At 54.2% G+C, this 21,156-nt stretch overlaps 1 protein-coding gene across 1 annotated transcript in view; it reads right to left on the reverse strand.

The window, feature by feature from the left end:
• The window catches only part of MDH1 (malate dehydrogenase 1), a 26,390-nt gene extending 24,569 nt beyond the window's left edge, over nucleotides 1–1,821 (reverse strand). The window contains exon 1 of the mRNA XM_068129402.2: nucleotides 1,493–1,821. Within this exon, the coding sequence (XP_067985503.2) occupies nucleotides 1,493–1,495 (3 nt within the window). The 5' untranslated portion in view covers nucleotides 1,496–1,821. The remainder of the gene's footprint in view (nucleotides 1–1,492) is intronic.
• Nucleotides 1,822–21,156: the final 19,335 nt, after the last annotated feature.

A 21,156-nucleotide genomic window follows, 5' to 3' on the forward strand; every position in this document is an offset into this window, starting at 1 on the left:
TGAGAATTCATTTCGTTCTATAAAGGGCAACTTTCATCGGATTTTCTTCCCGTTTTTTTTCAACCGAGTCTAAAACTGTTAGCGACTGTGAAAAATGAAATGATATATCGAATTTGATTTGAAATAAAACTGAGAGAGGAAGACACCACGGGCCTACAAAACAGGCCTCAAAGCTATGCGAGTTAATAAAATGGTGGATATTTGTTTATATGAAGCCTCTCCCAGAATGGGTGGAGCTATGGTTCCCAGAATGGGTGGAGCTTTGAGGTTTTGTCTTCTCTGCAAGAACAAGAAGAAGAACAACAACAACAACAGCAGAGGGCACTCTATGACCAGCGTCTGCGACGCAGCTAAAAAAAAATTTAAAAAACTATTGGAATGTTCAGTAAAAGTTTATAATAATTGAAAAAGCTGAAGTTGCTAAGCCGACATTTCGGCGAGACGCCACTCACCCTGGTCATGGCAGATGTCACAAATCCCCATAACAACTACCCTTCCATTACCACGTGCCCTTCTGAGTTCTTCATTTAGCTTACCCTTCCCTCCTCTTCCTTTATACCAGGAGCCCAATAAAAACATCCCACTAGTAACTTACTGTTTTTACAATCTCTAGCCATACAGAATACTCTACATCAATTCCATCCTTAATATCATCCCTTTCACACGACGAAATTCTGCCTTCACCCAAATTACCACAACTCCTCCCTTTCTTCCCGATCACACCTATAAACCCTGTAGCCTGGGATTCCTGTCCTCCACTTGGATCGCTCCCGAAACCACGTTTCACTTACACCAGCCATGTCGTAACCTCACCATCCATCCAAGTTCCTGGCAAGGCTGGCATTCATGCACAACACTTTCAAACTTGCCCTTCCATTGACCTAGCCCTACTGCCCCAACCCTACAACCAGGGACTCAGTATGTAGTCTTTGAATTTTTTTTTTTTTTTAAGGTTCGAATTTCTTTCTCAAGATTTGCAGTCCCACCCCTCCTGCCACGCCCCCCCTTCTAGTGAGCACCCTGCCACCTGGCCTGTCTGCATTCACTCACTATGGCCATACCATACAGGGATCCCCAAACATTCACAAACAAAACACCCAAACCCTCAACCCTCAACCCCATGCCCCCCCCCCCCCCCAAAAAGTTTTCGTACCCTTGACAAAAATTGTGATTTCTTTCAACTTAAACAATCGTTAACAGAATTACAAATACACAATTACAAAAAAAGGTTCGAATTTTTTTTACAATAACCTCAAAAATAAAATACTCTCTAGATTCATCGACATAAAGCCAGACAACTCCATAATCGAATGTAATGCACAATATTTTATATATATATAATATATATGTACACACATGTACAAATACAGTGCATTGAAAATAAGGTCAATCCAAGGTCAAAGGTCCTTCCAGAGAAAGGGTAATCCTGAGCATTATCTCCGAAAATAAGAACGCATCTTCAAAAGGAATAAGTAACATCAGCAAAACGAACCATAATGACCCAGCCGAGCTTCGCCTCTTCTAACAGTTCCCTGAACGTCCTTCACCGTGTGCAGAGAACCCTCCGCGCTCCGCTGGACAGTTATTTATACCTCCTGGTCACGAAGAAACCTTCCACGAGAAAATAATCCCTCCTGCGAAAACGCCAATAATACGACCCTTCGAGCGGGTTCATACTTTTCCCGCCCCGATATTTTCTTGGACAATATAGCTGCAGTCGATGTTTATTTTTTCATCCATTTGTTTTGCACGAACTGCCCGAATAAGTGCTGGTTCGTCACGGAAGGAATAGTTGCGTAGCGATACATGAAAACGCGAACTGAAGCAAACATTAATTTAAACAAACGGTCACGTGATATGTCAACCGTTGTTGAGATCGAGTACAAACTACATTTTATAAATCCCTAATCAAGTGCCCCCATAAAACTCATGTACTTATGAGACAGACCACCGTGTCTTACATACGTATTATACACCGCCCCAAACGATCCTGGAACAAATCAATTCATTATCAAATGTGTAAGTGAAAGAAAAGCAGTGAAAAAGAACGCTGAAAAAGAACAATCCGAAACCTCTCATTTTAGAGAACTGTTACAGATGACCGAAATTCATTACAGCCACAGGATATCATCCTCCTATAAGTCAGTCCTATATGTCATACATCGATGACAATAATAATATATGTAATTGTTCCCTTACAAACAACTTCAACCATTACACCTATCAAGCCGCCGCAATGGTTGCCAACCTATGTTTCGTTGCATGTGCTCCATCCTTTTTAAATTCTGAGCATGAAGCATGGTCGAAGGAGCACGTCCCACCATTACTTTACGATTCGGGCAGGGTTCGAACCACATCCCAGTACATAAAGTGGACCCTTGAGACAACGATTGAGACAAAACTTTCAGGGTAGGAGTGACACCCATGCAGAATGTTTTTATGATAATTGTGACATCACAGGTCACGTGGTATGGCAGCCATATTGGCGACAAAAAAATTTTCCCTTGGAAACCGCTGAATGGAAAAATTTGAAACTTGACACATTGTCAAGTACTCCCAATGGGGAACAAAATCATGATAATGATGACATCATAGGTGAAGTGGCATACCAACCAAAAATATTTATTTTTTAAAATCCCTTCTCTGAAACTGCTTCACCGATCGATGTGAAACCTGTCATGGCTGGTGAAAATGTGATACTTGAAAAGAGCTCTAAGGATTTAAATCAAACTTGTTTATTTTTAGGACAGTGAACGAGAGCATCTACCCATTGTGGGGCTATGCGGAGGCGTATTGGTGACACAGTCGCATTGTTATAGTTTAAATATCATGTTGTGGCGGACACAAAAGCCCACTGGCATGGTGACATCATTCCGCGCACCAAGTGGGCGGTGGCCACGCCCGAGGGGTAGGCGTGGCCTCATGATATACACCGGGCACCCAGCCCGGAGCGGTACAGTGTTACAGTGTGCTCTTACAATAAAGACGTTTATATGTTACCGCTTGTCCGCTTCCTCCTTGCTCACAAGCAGCGCGCGTAACGCCGCGCTTTACTGGTGACCCTCGACGTTGGATCTGCCGTAGCGATCCTTCCGAACACGACGCCATTGCAATGGCCAACGACAAGGCAATGGCGATTAAACTTCCCGAATTTTGGGAGGCCCAGGCCGAAGTCTGGTTCGTGCAAGCCGAAGCCCAATTTCAGCTTCGGCGCCTCACCAACGACGACATGCGCTACTGCCATGTCGTCGCCTCCCTCGGGCCCGGCACGGCCGCTCGAGTTGTGTCCGTCCTTCGCCACCCACCGGACGGCCACAAGTACGAGGCACTCAAGCGACTACTCCTAGCCACGTTCGGCCTCACAGACGACGCACGGGCCGACCGCCTCCTGGATCTCCCCGAGCTCGGCGACACGCGCCCGTCGGTCCGAATGGACCATATGCTGTCACTGTTGGGCGACGAAGCCCCCGGTTCGCTATTCCGGGCGCTTTTCCGGCGCCAACTTCCAGCGCAGGTTCGCCTCGCGTTGGCCGGGACCGAGCTAACGGAACCCCGAGCATTGGCAGCCGAGGCGGGCAGGTACTTCGCCGCTTCGGACACGCGGGCGAGCGTCGGCGTGGCCGTCACGGCCCTCGAGGCTGATGTTCAGCAGCATGTTCCACAGCATCAGCTTCTACAGCATACGCAGCATGCTGATACGCACCTCGTGAACGCCGCCACGCCCCGCCCACCGCCGCGGCGAAAACCGCCACCGCGGGGAAACCCGCCAACTCCACCGGCCTGGCGGAGCCAGCCGCGCTCCTCCAGCTCCACCACCTGGTGCTGGTTCCACGCCAAGTTCGGCCACGAAGCTCGGCGGTGTCATCCGCCGTGCTCCTTCAACGGGTCGGGAAATGCCCGGGCCGGCGCTCAATAGTGGCGATGAGCGCCGGCCGTTCGAGCAGCCTGCTGTTCATAATGGACACCTTCTCCGGGCGCCGTTACCTGTGCGACACGGGAGCGCAGGTGAGTGTCATTCCCGCCGGCACGTCAGACAAGCACGCCGCGGGTGGGGGCCCCGCGCTGCTTGCCGCGAACGGGACGCCCATCCGTACGTACGGAAAACGCTGCCTCTCTCTGCGGTTTGGAGGGCAGGTTTTCCGATGGACGTTCGTCACCGCCGACGTGCCCATGGCACTGCTTGGCGCGGACTTCCTGTGCGCTAATGGGCTCCTGGTCGACGTCAAGCGCAGACGGCTTGTCCAGGCCGAGACGTTCAGCTCGCTCGCTTGTGCGTTGCCCAGCTCATCGAGCGGCTTGCCAAGCGGCTTGCCGAACGATTCGGTTCCGGCCACGTTAGTCTGTACGCTTCCGGCAGCGGACGCATTCACCCGCCTCCTCGCCAGCTTCCCGGCCCTCACGCGGCCCACCTTCTCGGCGGGGGCCGTCAAGCACGGGGTGGCCCATCACATCCCCACCGTCGGGCCACCGGTCTACGCCCGGGCACGCCGCCTCGAGCCGACGAAGCTGGCGGTGGCAAAAGCGGCGTTCGCTACCCTGGAGCGACTTGGCATCGTTCGGCGCTCAGAGAGCGCTTGGGCGTCGCCGCTGCACATCGTGCCGAAGCCCGGCGGGGGATGGCGACCGTGCGGGGACTATCGGTGACGTCTCAATGACGCCACGACTCCCGACCGCTACCCCGTCCCCCACATTCAGGACTTTTCCGCCCGTTTGGCGGGCAGGTCCTTCTTCTCGAAGGTGGACCTCATACGCGGCTACCATCAGGTCCCCGTCAGGCTGGAGGACGTCCCGAAGACGGCGGTCATCACGCCATTCGGACTCTTCGAGTTCCTGCGCATGCCCTTCGGTCTGAAGAATGCGGCTCAGGCGTTCCAGCGACTGATGGACAGCGTCCTGCGCGACTTGGATTTTGTCTACGTCTACCTGGACGATATCCTCGTCGCCAGCGCGTCCCGCGAAGAGCACCTACGCCACCGCCGCACGCTCTTCGAACGCCTAGGCCAGCATGGCCTGATTGTGATCCCCGCAAAGTGCCGGTTCGGCGCCGCCACAATCGATTTTCTGGGGCACCGTGTCACCAGGCACGGAGCCGTCCCCCTGCCGGCCAAGGTGGAGGCGGTGAAGGGGTTTCCGCGCCCCCGCACGATCAGAGGGCTGCAGGAGTTCCTGGGCATGGTGAACTTTTACCATCGGTTCCTGCCCCGTATCGCCCAGCTCCTGCGCCCCCTGCACGAAGCTCTCCGAGGTAAGCCGGGCAAAGGCGACGTTACCTGGACCGAGCAGATGGACACGGCATTCACGGGCGCGAAGCTCGCCTTGGCTAACGCCACCATGCTCGCGCACCCGGCGCCCGATGCACCGATCGCCCTCACCACCGATGCCTCGGACTACGCGGTGGGCGCGGTGCACGAGCAATGGGTGCGTGGAGCTTGGCAACCGCTGGCGTTCTTTAGCCGGCAGCTTCGCCCGCCCGAACGCCGTTACAGTACCTTCGACCGCGAGTTGCTCGGACTTCACTTGGCGGTCAGGCACTTCCGCCATCTGCTCGAGGGCCGTGCGTTCACTGCCTTTGTCGAGCACAAGCCGCTGATCTTCGCGATGGGCAAGGTCACCGAGCCGTGGTCGGCCCAGCAGCAGCGTCACCTCTCGGCCGTGTCCGAGTACACGACGGACAACCAGCACGTCGCGGGGAAGGACAACCCGGTGGCGGATTGCCTTTCCCGGGCCGTCGCGCACGCAGTCCACCTCGGCATCGACTATGCCCGGATGGCAGCGGACCAGGCCGCTGACCCCGACGTCCAGGCCTTGCGGACCGCCATCACGGGCCTCCGTGTCACCGAGGTGCCGTTCGACGGCGCGGGCGCGGCCCTCTTGTGCGACGTCTCCCTCGGGCGTCCTCGCCCCATCGTGCCCGCGGGCTGGCAGCGCCAGGTGTTTGACGCCATCCACGGCCTGTCCCACCCGGGCGCGAGGGCCTCCCAAAGGCTGATCGCCGACAAATTCGTCTGGCATGGCCTCCGGAAGGCCGTCCGCGGCTGGGCCAGGACGTGCCTCGCGTGCCAGCGCGCCAAGGTGCACCGGCACACCCAGGCCCCGTTGACCCCGTTCACGGTGCCGGAACGCCGGTTTGACCACGTCCACGTGGACCTGGTGGGACCTCTGCCCCCCTCGCGGGGTTTCACCTACGTCCTCACCATGGTGGACCGCACCACCCGGTGGCCGGAGGCCGTGCCCTTGGCGTCGACAATGGCGGCCGATGTCGTGCAGGCTTTCATCGCCACCTGGGTCGCCCGGTTCGGCGCCCCCTCAGACATCTCATCCGACCGCGGCCCCCAGTTCACCTCGGAGCTCTGGGGGGCGGTTGCGCAGGGGCTCGGGGTCCGGCTGCACCGAACCACGGCCTACCACCCCTAGGCTAACGGCCTGTGTGAGCGATTTCACCGCTCATTGAAGGCCGCGCTCCGGGCCACCCTCCGCGACGGCGGCTGGGTCGACAGACTCCCCTGGGTCCTGCTGGGCCTCCGGACGGCGCCCAAGGAGGACCTGCGCGCATCCGCGGCGGAGTTGGTCTTCGGGCAACCGCTGCGGGTGCCGGGCGAGTTCCTCCCCGACTCCACGGCACCATGGTCCGCGGCACAGCAGCGCTCCGCTCTGCAAGAGACCGCCCAGAGGTTCGCCCCGGTGCCAACGGCATGCCACGGGCACCCACCGACGCACGTCGCCCCGGAGCTTCGCACGGCGGAGTACGTCTTTGTCCGCCACGATGCCCATCGGACACCACTGCGGCCCCCGTACGACGGGCCTTTCCGCGTGCTGGAGACCGGGGCGAAGCACTTCACCCTGGACATCGGCGGTACTCCTGACCGCGTTTCGGTAGACCGCCTCAAGCCGGCCCACCTCGATGTGGACCATCCACCGCCAGTGGCCCGACCCCCACGTCGGGGCCGCCCTCCTGCGGGCGGACCCCCGGCACCGCCCAGCCCCGCCGCCACGCCGCCCCCCGGTCCTGCACCCATCCCAGGGGCAGCCAGGGGCATCCCACCTGGCATCCCTGCACCCCGGACGCCGCCGATCGCCAGGGGGCGCTTCGGCCGGGTCATTCGTCTGCCCCGCAAACTGGCCCTCCAGGTGCACGGGAATTCTGGGGGGGGCGCGTGTGGCGGACACAAAAGCCCACTGGCGTGGTGACATCAATCCGCGCACCAAGTGGGCGGTGGCCACGCCCGAGGGGTAGGCGTGGCCTCATGATATACACCGGGCGCCCAGCCCGGAGCGGTACAGTGTTACAGTGTGCTCTTACAATAAAGACGTTTATATGTTACCGCTTGTCCGCTTCCTCCTTGCTCACAAGCAGTGCGCGTAACGCCGCGCTTTAATGTTATATATCGCTTTTCACCCGATCTCTCAATGGTGAAGAATCACTTTTAAAATCCTACGAGCCGGATCCGGATCTGGATCTTCACCAAAAGTGAACAAATTCTTCCTTGTCACATACACTACCTGTCTGCCAAATTTCGTTTGAATCCATCCAAAACTTTTTGAGATATCTTGTTCACAGACAGACAGACAAACAAACAGACAGATAGACAGAGGTGAAAACATAACCTCTGTAGTGAAATCGTATTCGTACTGAACCCGGGGGTGATGCTCGCTGCTCGTTGACACCGCTAGGGGCGTGACTATAAGACCCGCTGCTGCGGACGGTGCTCCGAGATTTCTCCTGTGACACGTTACATCTGGTAGACTCGCTAACGGTACGCCAGCATAGAATATCCAGCTTGCTTGCATTGAATGTTACTAGGGCATGCCCGTACTATATATAAGCTAGGACGTGCCCGTACGTGGGTGCCCGTTCCTTGCCAAAAAAAAAAAAAAAAAAAATTTGTGTAGGGGTGTGTGTGTGTAAACATCCTAGGGCGTGCCCGTACGTGGGTGCAAAAAAACATGCGTGCAAACAACAACAACAAAAAAAAACTTTGAAACCACGTGGCAGTAACGACCACAGAACCCCCCCCCCCCCCTCTATTTACATGAATGGTTTGGTCCATTCGCAACGACCACAGAACCCCCCCCTCTATTTACATGCAATGGTTTGGTCCATTCGCAACGCCAAAGCGAACGGCGAACGGCTAAATCGCCATAGCTCGGTAAGTACTTGTCCGATTAATTTCAAACCTTGAAAAGGCACATCCTCGGGTCCCCAGCAATATACCTGGCAAGTTTAAAGTATATCGGACCCGTGGTTGTCGAGAAACAGCGGTCACAGACAAACAAACGTACAAACGTACAAACGTACAAACGTACAAACAAACACACAGAGATTACTGGAATTATAGATAGACTAGGGCATGCCCGTACTATATATAAGCTAGGACGTGCCCGTACGTGGGTGCCCGTTCCTTGCCAAAAAAAAAAAAAAAAAAAATTGTGTAGGGGTGTGTGTGTGTAAACATCCTAGGGCGTGCCCGTACGTGGGTGCAAAAAGACATGCGTGCAAACAACAACAACAAAAAAAAACTTTGAAACCACGTGGCAGTAACGACCACAGAACCCCCCTCCCCCCCTCTATTTACATGAATGGTTTGGTCCATTCGCAACGACCACAGAACCCCCCCCCTCTATTTACATGCAATGGTTTGGTCCAAAGCGAACGGCTTGCAGTGTTTGGTAAAGAAATCGCCATAGCTCGGTAACTACTTCTCCGATTAATATGAAACCTTGAAAAGGCACATCCTCGGGTCCCCAGCAATATACCTGGCAAGTTTAAAGTATATCGGACCGGTAGTTGTCGAGAAACAGCGGTCACAGACAAACATACACACATACACACATACACACATACACACATACACACATACAAACACACATACACACAGAGATTAATGGAATTATAGATAGATGAATGGTCCCATGTGATGTCACATCGTATACTTATTGTATTTCCTTCATTACAGGATGATGTTATGATCTAAATGGAATTAAACCACCAGTTGGACTAAAGTTGTGTGGACCTGATTGGTTTTCCACAACAACCTCCATCCACCTTTGGTGGCAGAGATAATTACAAATACCTGTCCTGTCCTGCCTTCTCTTCGCTGTCTCGCAGTGTTGACTCGTGCAGGATTGTAATTATTGTAACACCAACCAAGAATGCCGCGGCAGCCATATTGCCCTTTGGGCGTCAGAAGGACCATTCCCCAGCCCCGTTTTGTCTTTCCCGCCAAAATCGGTTTAAAAACGGTGTTTAACTGCAGTGGTGTGCAGATAAGTATGTTTCCCCCCCCCCCCCCCCCCCACGCCCCCTTGGAAATTTGCATTTTTATCCGTTGTGTGTCCTCGTGTTAAATAATCCAGGCAATGATTGAGTTGTTATAAATCGAAGAACCCGGCATGGCGTTTCGGGTCCTTTTGAAACGAAGTGAGTTAAGGCAAACAACATAATGTTTATTGTACACTGCTCCTTTCCTATACCATCTCCAGGCATTGCAAATCGTCATTCCTGGGCACCGAAGGGGGCTCGGCAGTGACGCACGCTGAAAGGGAGTACTCAGTTTTCACTCTGGTTGTTTGTTTTCTTGCTTTCTTGTTTTCTTGGTTGTCCGGGCGATATCTCAGCCATCCTTTGAGCTAGGAAGCTGAAATTTCGGCACAATAGTGAGCAAGTGCTTTGTCAAAAACGGTATTTTTTGTTTTTTGATTAATCAATTAATTGAGGACTTATTTAATTATTAGCGATTAATTAAGTACTTATTTAATTAATCAAATTTCCTTTCTCTTCTGACCATTAACTCAGGCACCTTTTGAGTTAGGAAGCTGATATTTGGACATGCCAATGATCAGGTGATTTGGCTGCAAAGGCTATTTTTGATTTATTAATGAATCAATTAATCGATTAATTAGTTAATTATTCGATTAATGACAAAAAAAATTTTTTTTTTTTTTAGTTACAGAATCTGATGAAATGGTGGTGCTTTATGTGTTCTCTCACCGAATTGATTAATAATTTATTTTTTTATGATTATTATTTATTTATTTTTATTATTAATCATTTATTTATTTTCTTTCTCATTTGGCCAATATCTCAGGCACCTTTTGAGCTCGGAAGCTAATATTTGGACATGAGTGACCAAGTGATGTGGCTATCAAGGATATTTTTGATTTATTGATTCATCAATTAATCAATTAATCGATTAATTATTTAATTATTCGATTAAGTACTTTAAAAAAAAAAATTCAGTTACAGATTCTGATGAAATGGTGGTGGTTTATGTGTTCTGTGACCGAATTGATTAATAATTTAATTTTTTAATGATTATTATTTATTTATTTTCATTATTAATCATTTATTTATTTTCTTTCTCATTTGGCCAATATCTCAGGCACCTTTTGAGCTGGGAAGCTAATATTTGGACCTGACAGTGACCAAGTGATGTGGCTATCAAGGATATTTTTGATTTATTGATTAATCATTTAATCGATTAATTATTTATTGATTAATTGATTAATTATTGATTAATCAATTAATTATTTAATTTTTTATTAATGCCTTATTTAATTAAATTCCTAAAAGATACATCTTCGGATGAAGCACTTGTGGTTTAGTTATGCTTTTAGCCAATTGATTAAGAAAATATTTTGTGATAATCTTTTATTGATTTTAATTAAACAATTAATCAATCAATTAGCGTACACCTCTCCCTCCCAATGCAGCCTCTATGAGGTGCACTGCGGTATTGCTGGGCGCCGGAGGTGCCCCGGCAATGCCGCGCTGTAGGATATTTAATTATTTGGCATGGGGGCGGTGTACTTTGAATGTATCTGTACTTGTTGTACACCGCTCCTTTCCTATGCCACCTCCAGGCATTGCAAATCGTCATTGCCGGGCACCGAAGGGGGCTCGGCAGTGACGCACGCTGAAAGAGAGTACTCAGTTTTCACTCTGGTTTCTTGTTTGTTTTCTTGGTTGTCCGGACGATATCTCAGCCATCCTTTGAGCTAGGAAGCTGAAATTTCGGCACAGTAGTGAGCAAGTCCTTTGTCAAATACGGTATTTTTTGTTTTTTGAATAATCAATTAATTGAGGAGTTATTTAATTATTAGCGTTTAATTAAGTACTTATTTAATTAATTAAATTTCATTTATCTTCTGACCATTATTAACTCAGGCACCTTTTGAGTTAGGAAGCTGATATTTGGACATGCCAATGACCAGGTGATTTGGCTGCAAAGGATATTTTTGATTTATTAATTAATCAATTAATCGATTAATTATTTAATTATTCGATTAATGACAAAAAAATTTTTTTTTTTTTAAGTTACAGATTCTGATGAAATAGTGGTAGTTTATGTGTTCTCTGACCAAATTGATTAATAATTTAATTTTTTTATGATTATTATTTATTTATTTTCATTATTAATCATTTATTTATTTTCTTTCTCATTTGGCCAATATCTCAGGCACCTTTTGAGCTGGGAAGCTAATATTTGGACATGAGTGACCAAGTGATGTGGCTATCAAGGATATTTTTGATTTATTGATTAATCATTTCATCTATTAAGTATTTATTGATTAATCGATTAATTATTTATTGAGTAATCAATTAATTATTTAATTTTTTATAAATGACTTATTTAATTAAATTTCTAAAAGATACATCTTCGGATGAAGCACTAGTGGTTTAGTTATGCGATTAGCCAATTGATTATGAAAATATTTTGTGATAATCTTTTATTGATTTTAATTATACAATTAATCAATCAATTAGTGTACACCTCTCCCTCCCAATGCAGCCTCAATGAGCTGCACTGCGGTATTGCCGGGCGCCGGAGGCGCCCCGGCAATGCCGCGCTGCAGCATATTTAATTATTTGGCATGGGGCGGTGTACTTTGAATGTATGTGTACTTGTTTGTTTATTTGTTTAGCAAACCAGGCGATCAGAACGAATTAAAATGGATCCTTCAAATTAAAAGCACAGTACTTATCTGCACTAGAATGTAAGACCCGTTGCTTCGCTGATGGGTCTTACCAATCTTTGCTGCGATGGATAAATCTATGGGGCAAGACCAAAAAATGATTCCTGGGAGATCCTGCCCTCCAGGATCATTTTGTGGTGCTGTGCACACACGACTCGATTGCCAGAGAGGTAGGCCACAACGCGTTGGTACATACAAAGAGTCTTTATTAAGAGCTCGCACTTCAGCACTGGGCGGGCTCGAACTTAGAGCCCGCATATATGTCCCGAGGCCACGCCTTGCCCCCGGGCGTGGCCGATCGGCCGATAGGCGGGGCATGCCTTACAGTTCCCCGCCTGGATGTTCGCGCCACCTACTGGTGCGCTGAATTCTTGTCCCTTGTGCCCGCCACATGCGCCCCCCCCCCCCCCCCCAGAATTCCCGCACACCTGAAGGGTGAGTTTGCGGGGAAGCCGGATGACCCGGCCGAAACGCCCGCCCCTGGCGATGCGTGCAGGGCTAGGGGGTAGCGGGACGGCGGGGCTGGGGGGTGCCGGGGGTCTGACCACCGGGGGGCGGCCTCGAAGCGGAGGCAGAGCTGCTTGCGGGGGGTGGTCCAGATTGAGGTGGGCCGGCTTGAGGCGGTCCACGGAGACACAATCCGGGGCACCGCCGATGTCGATGGTGAAATATTTGTCCCCGGTCTCCAGCACGCGGAAGGGCCCGTCATACGGGGGCCGTAGCGGTGCCCGGTGGGCGTCGTGCCGGACGAAGACGTACTCCGCCATGCGAAGCTCCGGGGCGACGTGGGAAGACGGGCAACCGTGGTGTGACGTCGGCACCAGGGCGAACCTCCGGGCGGTCTCCTGCAGGGTGGAGCGCTGTTGCGCCGCGGACCAAGGAGCCGTGGAGTTGGGGATAAATTCGCCGGTACCCGCAGTGGTTGCCCGAAGACCAGCTCTGCCAAGGACGTGCGCAGGTCGTCCTTGGGCTCCGTCCTGAGGCCCAGCAGGACCCAGGGGAGCCTGTCGGCCCAGCTGCCGTCGCGGAGGCTGGCCCGGAGCGTGGCCTTCATCGAGCGATGAAAGCGCTTGCACAGGCCATTGGCCTGGGGGTGGTAGGCCATGGTGCGGTGTAGTTTTACGACGAGCCCTTGCGCCACCGCGCCCCAGAGCTCCGAGGTGACCTGGGGGCCACGGTCGGACGAGATGTCCGAAGGGGCACCGAACCGGGCAACCCAAGTGGCGATGAAGGCGTGCGCCACATCAGCCGCAGACGTCGCCACCAATGACACGGCCTCCGGCCACCGTGTGGTGCGGTCCACCATGGTGAGGAGGTGTGTGAACCCTCGCGAGGGGGGCAGAGGTCCCACCAAGTCGACGTGAACTTGGTCGAACCGACGCTCGGGCACCGTAAACGGGGCCAACGGGGCCTGGGTGTGGCGGTGGACCTTTGCGCGCTGGCACGCGAGGCACGTCCTGGCCCAGTCGCGGACGTCCTTCCTGAGGCCATGCCAGACGAACTTCGCCACGACGAGCTTCTGGGATGGCTTCGTGCCCGGGTGGGACAGGCCGTGGATGGCGTCGAAAACTGGGCGCCGCCAGCCAGTGGGCACGATGGGGCGAGGCCGGCCGAGGGAGACGTCGCATAGGAGGGCCGCACCCGCGGCGTCGAATGGCACCTCGGTGACGCGGAGGCCCGTGACGGCGGTCCGCAAGGCCTGGACGCCAGGGTCGGCGGTCTTGTCCTCCGCCATCTGGGTATAGTCGATGCCGAGGTGGAACGCTTGCACGACGGACCGGGAAAGGCAATCCGCCACCGGGTTGTCTTTACCCGCCACATGATGGATGTCCATCGTGTACTCGGACACGGCAGAGAGGTGAAGCTGCTGCCGTGCCGACCATGGCTCGGCGACATTGGCCATCGCGAACACAAGGGGCTTGTGGTCGACGAAAGCCGTGAATGGGCGGCCCTCGAGCAGATGGCTGAAGTGTCGGACCGCCAGGTGGAGCCCGAGCAGCTCGCGGTCGAAGGTGCTATAGCGGCGTTTGTGCGGGCGAAGCTGCCGGCTAAAAAACGCCAGCGGCTGCCAAGCACCACGCATCCACTGCTCGTGCACCACGCCCACCGCGTAGTCCGACGCGTCGGTGGTGAGGGCGATCGGTGCATCGGGCGCCAGGTGCACCAGCATGGTGGCGTTGGCCAGGGCCAGCTTTGCGCCCGCAAACGCCGCGGCCATCGGCTCCAACCAGGCGACGTCACCTTTGCCTGGCTTGCCCCGGAGGGCCTCGTGCAGGGGGCGGAGGAGCTGGGCGACGTGGGGCACGAAGCGGTGGTAAAAATTTACCATGCCCAGGAATTCCTGGAGCCACTTGATCATGCGGGGAGAGGGAAATCCCTGACCGCCTCCACCTTGGCCGGTAAAGGGACGGCCCCGTGCCTGGTGATGTGGTGCCCCAAGAAGTCGATGATGGCGACACCGAAATGGCACCTTGCGGGGTTGATGATCAGGCCATGCTGGCGAAGGCATTCGAAAAGCGTGCGGAGGTGGAGCAGGTGCTCCTCCCGGGACGCGCTCGCGACTAGGATGTCATCCAGGTAGACATAAATGAAGGGTAAGTCACGCAAGACGCTGTCCATGAGCCGTTGGAATGCCTGGGCCGCATTCTTCAACCCGAAAGGCATTCTCAGGAACTCAAATAGGCCGAAAGGGGTGATGACGGCTGTCTTTGGGACATCGCCCGGTTGTACGGGGACCTGGTGGTAGCCTCGGATGAGGTCCACCTTGGAAAACACGGTCGTGTTTGCCAACCGGGCGGAAAAGTCCTGGATATGTGGAACCGCGTCGCGGTCAGGGGTGGTGGCATCATTGAGCCAGCGGTAGTCTCCGCACTGCCGCCATCCTCCGCCAGGCTTCGGCACAATGTGCAGCGGAGAGGCCCAAGCGCTGTTTGAGCGCCACACGATACCCAGCCGTTCCAGCGTGGCGAACTCCGCCTTCGCCACGGCGAGCTTCGTGGGCTTGAGTCGGCGTGCCCGGGCGTAGACCAGCGGCCCGACCATGGGTATATGGTGCTCCACCCCGTGTTTCACGGCCACCGCTGAGAAGGTGGGCCACGTGAGGGCCGGGAAACTGGCTAGGAGGCGGGTAAAGTCGTCCGCTGCCGGAAGCGTGCAAACTAAACTCGCCGGGACAGAACCTTTCAGCAAGCCGCTTGGCAAGCCACTCGGTGAGCCGCTCAGTGAGCTGCTCAACGAGCCGCTCAGCGAACAAGCGAGCGAGCTGAAGGTCTCGGCCTGGACGAGCCGTCAGCGCTTCACGTCGACCAACAGCCCATGCGCACAAAGGAAGTCCGCACCGAGCAGTGCCATTGGCACGCTGGCGGTGACGAACGACCATTGAAAGCGCTGCCCTCCGAACCGCAGTGAGAGGCAATGCTTCCCGAATGTGCGGATGGGTGTACCGTTGGCGGCAAGCAAAGCGGGGCCCCGGCCCACGGTTTGCTTGTCGGACGCGGAGGCGGGGAGGACGCTTACCTGCGCTCCTGTGTCGCAAAGGAAACGGCGCCCGGACAAGGTGTCCGTGATGAACAGGAGGCTGCCGGAATGGCCGATGCTCATGGCCGCAAGTGAGCGCCGGTCGTTTCCCGACCCGTCAAAAGAGCACGGCGGGCGACACGTTTTAGCCTGGCGGCCGAACCTGGCATGGTAGTAGCACCAGGTTTGCGGCGGTAACAGCCGCGGCGGCCGTGCCGGCGGCAGTGGTGGTGGCGGCGGTGGTCGTGGACGGGGCGTAGCAGTGGCCACGAGGGAAGTCGGGGGCGCTGTAGCCTCCGCGCCGGGATCCACTACGGCAGCACCGTACACCGACCGCGTGTCGCAGGCCGCGAAATACTTCTCCGCCTCTCCAGCCAGGGGCGCGGGGTTCCTTTATTTTGGAACTGGCCAGCGCGAGGCATACCTGTGCAGGTAGCTGGCGTAGGAAAAGCGCCCGGAATAAGAAATCCGGGGGCTGGTCTCCAAGCAGGGACAGCATGGAATCCATACGGACGGATGGTCGTGTGTCGCCGAGGGCGGGAAGGTCCAGGAGGCGGTTGGCCCGTTCGATCTCCGTGAGCCCGAACGTGGCGATGAGGAGACGTTTGAGCGCCTCGTACTTGTTGTCGCCTGGCGAGCGCCGAAGGATGGACACGACTCGGGCGGCATTGCCGGGCCCGAGGGCGGCGACCATGTGGTAGTGCCGGGTCTCGTCCGCCGTTATGCCTCGGAATTGGAATTGAGCTTCGGCTTGCAAAAACCAAATGTCACCTTGCGCTTCCCAAAACTCCGGGAGTTTGACTGCGATGGCGTTGGTAGCCATGGTGCGATCTGTGGTCAGCAACGGCTGAACCAATCGGGGTCACCAGTGTGGTGCTGTGCACACACAACTCGATTGCCAGAGAGGTAGGCCACAACGCGTTGGTACATACAAAGAGTCTTTATTAAGAGCTCGCACTTCAGCACTGGGCGGGCTCGAGCTTAGAGCCTGCATATATGTCCCGAGGCCACGCCTTGCCCCCTGGCGTGGCCGATCGGCCGATAGGCGGGGCATGCCTTACAGTTCCCCGCCTGGACGTTCGCGCCACCTGCTGGTGCGCTGAATTCTTGTCCCTTGTGCCCGCCGCAATTTATTCATATTATCTGGTTATCTGGTCTGTTATTACATCAGTTGTGTGGAACCGGAAGTGCTTGCTCGCGTTTTGGAGTATAAAGGTGGAGTTCCGGCCAGGGGCAGGCGGTGTGTGTACGGGGTCGTCGACATGAACCTGATTCCGGGTGCTGCAATAAATGATTGTTCTGTTTCACTCGTGATCTATTCTACATCAGAGCTTTAAATCAGAGCTCAAAATGTGCGCCCCAGTTTCAAGGCCTCGTTAAGAGTGGAGGTCTTAGGTTTTGTCAGAAGCTCCTTCTGAAAGTCGGACATTTGGGTACTTGCAATGATCTGTTCTATTAAGCGGTCGTCCTCTTCTTGTTTGGAGATGAAATCACACTTCTGGGAGAGAAGCTTGCACCGGCTGATAAAGGCGTCCAGCGACTCACCGAGATTCTGGTTATAGTAACGAAGCTCCAGTCGACAGATCCTGAAGTTCTCCGAGGGTTCCATTTGTTCCAGGAAGCAATTGAAAACATGTGTGGGTTGCTGCCGCTGTTCGTCTGTTAAAGTCCATGTGTTGTACCGTTTGAGGTCTTCCTCTCCCACTTGAAGCAGGATCAGTGGCACCTGGTTGTTCTCTATAATGCCTCGAACTTGAAAGTACAGCTCCAATCGCTGCCTAAACATCTTTAAAAAGCCGCCGCTGTTTTCGGCGCGATCCAGTCCATGCACGGAGTTCCCGCCAGGTCCGCCATTGTGAACGGGGGTGCGAGGTCAACGAGGAATGAACCGATTACAAGAGGGACGGGAAACACCGGCTTTTTACCTTGATGAGCTGATGGGCAGAAAAATCAAATCGCTGGTCCCAACCAGAATCACCAACGTGCACGACGATGACAACCTCATCCATGAGGAGCTGGAGAGGCGCCGCTACTTACAAAAGCCCCACCACGATAGGCATGCTCGGACACACGAAATGTCGTGCCTATACCCTGGACAGCGAGTTCGCGTTCAGAACCTCAACACCCATTGTTGGAAGCCGGCCACGGTTCTCTCCTCAGAACCACAACACCCATTGTTGGGAGCCGGACTCGGTTCTCTCCTCAGAACCACAACACCCATTGTTGAGCCGGCCACAGTTCGCTCCTCAGAACCACAACACCCATTGTTGGGAGCCGGCCACGGTTCTCTCCTCAGAACCACAACACCCATTATTGGGAGCCGGCAACGGTTCTCTCGTCAGAACCACAACACCCATTGTTGAGAGCCGGCCACGGTTCTCTCCTCAGAACCACAACACCCATTGTTGAGAGCCAGCCTCTGTTCTCTCCTCAGAACCACAACACCCATTGTTGAGAGCCGGCCACGGTTCTCTCCTCAGAACTACAGCACCCATTGTTGGGAGCCGGACTAGGTTCTCTCCTCAGAACCACAACACCCATTGTTGAGAGCCGGCCATGGTTCTCTCCTCAGAACCACAACACCCATTGCTGGGAGCCGGCCTCGGTTCTCTCCTCAGAACCACAAAACCCATTGTTGAGAGCCGGCCTCGGTTCTCTCCTCAGAACCACAACACCCATTGTTGGGAGCCGGCCTCGGTTCTCTCCTCAGAACCACAACACCCATTGTTGAGAGCCGGCCACGGTTCTCTCCTCAGAACCACAACACCCATTGTTGGGAGCCGGCCACGGTTCTCTCCTCAGAACCACAACTCCCATTGTTGGGAGCCGACCAGGGTTCTCTCCTCAGAACCACAACACCCATTGTTGGGAGTCGGCCTCGGTTCTCTCCTCAGAACCACAACACCCATTGTTTGGAGCCGGCCACGGTTCTCTCCTCAGAACCACAACACCCATTGTTGAGAGCCGGCCACGGTTCTCTCCTCAGAACCATAAAACCCATTGTTGGGAGCCGGCCACGGTTCTCTCCTCAGAACCACAACACCCATTGTTGGGAGCCGGCCTCGGTTCTCTCCTCAGAACCACAACACCCATTGTTGAGAGCCGGCCTCGGTTCTCTCCTCAGAACCACAACACCCATTGTTTGGAGCCGGCCACGGTTCTCTCCTCAGAACCACAACACCCATTGTTGAGAGCCGGCTACGGTTCTCTCCACAGAACCATAAAACCCATTGTTGGGAGCCGGCCATGGTTCTCTCCTCAGAACCACAACACCCATTGTTGGGAGCCGGCCTCGGTTCTCTCCTCAGAACCACAACACCCATTGTTGAGAGCCGGCCTCGGTTCTCTCCTCAGAACCACAACACCCATTGTTGGGAGCCGGCCTCGGTTCTCTCCTCAGAACCACAACACCCATTGTTGAGAGCCGGACACGGTTCTCTCCTCAGAACCACAACGCCCATTGTTGGGAGCGGGCCTCGGTTCTCTCCTCAGAACCACAACACCCATTGTTGGGAGCCGGCCACGGTTCTCTCCTCAGAACCACAACACCCATTGTTGAGAGCCGGCCACGGTTCTCTCCTCAGAACCACAACACCCATTGTTGAGAGCCGGCCTCGGTTCTCTCTTCAGAACCACAACACCCATTGTTGGGAGCCGGCCACGGTTCTCTCCTCAGAACCACAACACCCGTTGTTGAGAGCCGGCCACGGTTCTCTCCTCAGAACCACAACACCCATTGTTGGGAGCCGGCCACGGTTCTCTCCTCAGAACCACAACACCCATTGTTGGGAGCCGGCCACGGTTCTCTCCTCAGAACCACAACACCCATTGTTGAGAGCCGGCCTCGGTTCTCTCCTCAGAACCACAACACCCATTGTTGAGAGCCGGCCACGGTTCTCTCCTCAGAACCACAACACCCATTGTTGAGAGCCGGCCACGGTTCTCTCCTCAGAACCACAACACCCATTGTTGAGAGCCGGCCATGGTTCTCTCCTCAGAACCACAACACCCATTGTTGGGAGCCGGCCTCGGTTCTCTCCTCAGAACCACAACACCCATTGTTGGGAGCCGGCCTCGGTTCTCTCCTCAGAACCACAACACCCATTGTTGAGAGCCGGCCACGGTTCTCTCCTCAGAACCACAACACCCATTGTTGGGAGCCGGCCTCGGTTCTCTCCTCAGAACCACAACACCCATTGTTGAGAGCCGGCCACGGTTCTCTCCTCAGAACCACAACGCCCATTGTTGGGAGCCGGCCTCGGTTCTCTCCTCAGAACCACAATGCCCATTGTTGGGAGCCAGCCACGGTTCTCTCCTCAGAACCACAACACCCATTGTTGGGAGCCGGCCACGGTTTTCTCCTCAGAACCACAACACCCATTGTTGGGAGCCGGCCACGGTTCTCTCCTCAGAACCACAACACCCATTGTTGAGAGCCGGCCACGGTTCTCTCCTCAGAACCACAACACCCATTGTTGAGAGCCGGCCACGGTTCTCTCCTCAGAACCACAACACCCATTGTTGAGAGCCGGCCATGGTTCTCTCCTCAGAACCACAACACCCATTGTTGGGAGCCGGCCTCGGTTCTCTCCTCAGAACCACAACACCCATTGTTGGGAGCCGGCCTCGGTTCTCTCCTCAGAACCACAACACCCATTGTTGAGAGCCGGCCACGGTTCTCTCCTCAGAACCACAACACCCATTGTTGGGAGCCGGCCTCGGTTCTCTCCTCAGAACCACAACACCCATTGTTGAGAGCCGGCCACGGTTCTCTCCTCAGAACCACAACGCCCATTGTTGGGAGCCGGCCTCGGTTCTCTCCTCAGAACCACAACGCCCATTGTTGGGAGCCAGCCACGGTTCTCTCCTCAGAACCACAACACCCATTGTTGGGAGCCAGCCACGGTTCTCTCCTCAGAACCACAACTCCCATTGTTGACAGCCGGCCACGGTTCTCTCCTCAGAACCACAACACCCATTGTTGAGAGCCGGCCACGGTTCTCTCGTCAGAACCACAACACCCATTGTTGAGAGCCGGCCACGGTTCTCTCCTCAGAACCACAACACCCATTGTTGGGAGCCGGCCACGGTTCTCTCCTCAGAACCACAACACCCATTGTTGAGAGCCGGCCATGGTTCTCTCCTCAGAACCACAACACCCATTGTTGAGAGCCGGCCACGGTTCTCTCCTCAGAACCACAGCACCCGTTGTTGGGAGCCGGCCATGGTTCTCTCCTCAGAACCACAACACCCGTTGTTGACAGCCGGCCACGGTTCTCTCCTCAGAACCACAACACCCATTGTTGAGAGCCGGCCACGGTTCTCTCCTCAGAACCACAACACCCATTGTTGAGAGCCGGCCACGGTTCTCTCCTCAGAACCACAACACCCATTGTTGACAGCCGGCCACGGTTCTCTCCTCAGAACCACAACACCCATTGTTGAGAGCCGGCCACGTTTCTCTCCTCAGAACCACAACACCCATTGTTGAGAGCCGGCCACGGTTCTCTCCTCAGAACCACAACACCCATTGTTGACAGCCGGCCACGGTTCTCTCCTCAGAACCACAACACCCATTGTTGAGAGCCGGCCACGTTTCTCTCCTCAGAACCACAACACCCATTGTTGAGAGCCGGCCACGGTTCTCTCCTCAGAACCACAACACCC

The sequence above is a fragment of the Myxine glutinosa genome, chromosome 9, assembly GCF_964187855.1.
Source record: "Myxine glutinosa chromosome 9, kmMyxGlut1.1, whole genome shotgun sequence".
In the NCBI taxonomy this organism is placed as follows: Eukaryota; Metazoa; Chordata; class Myxini; order Myxiniformes; family Myxinidae; genus Myxine; species Myxine glutinosa.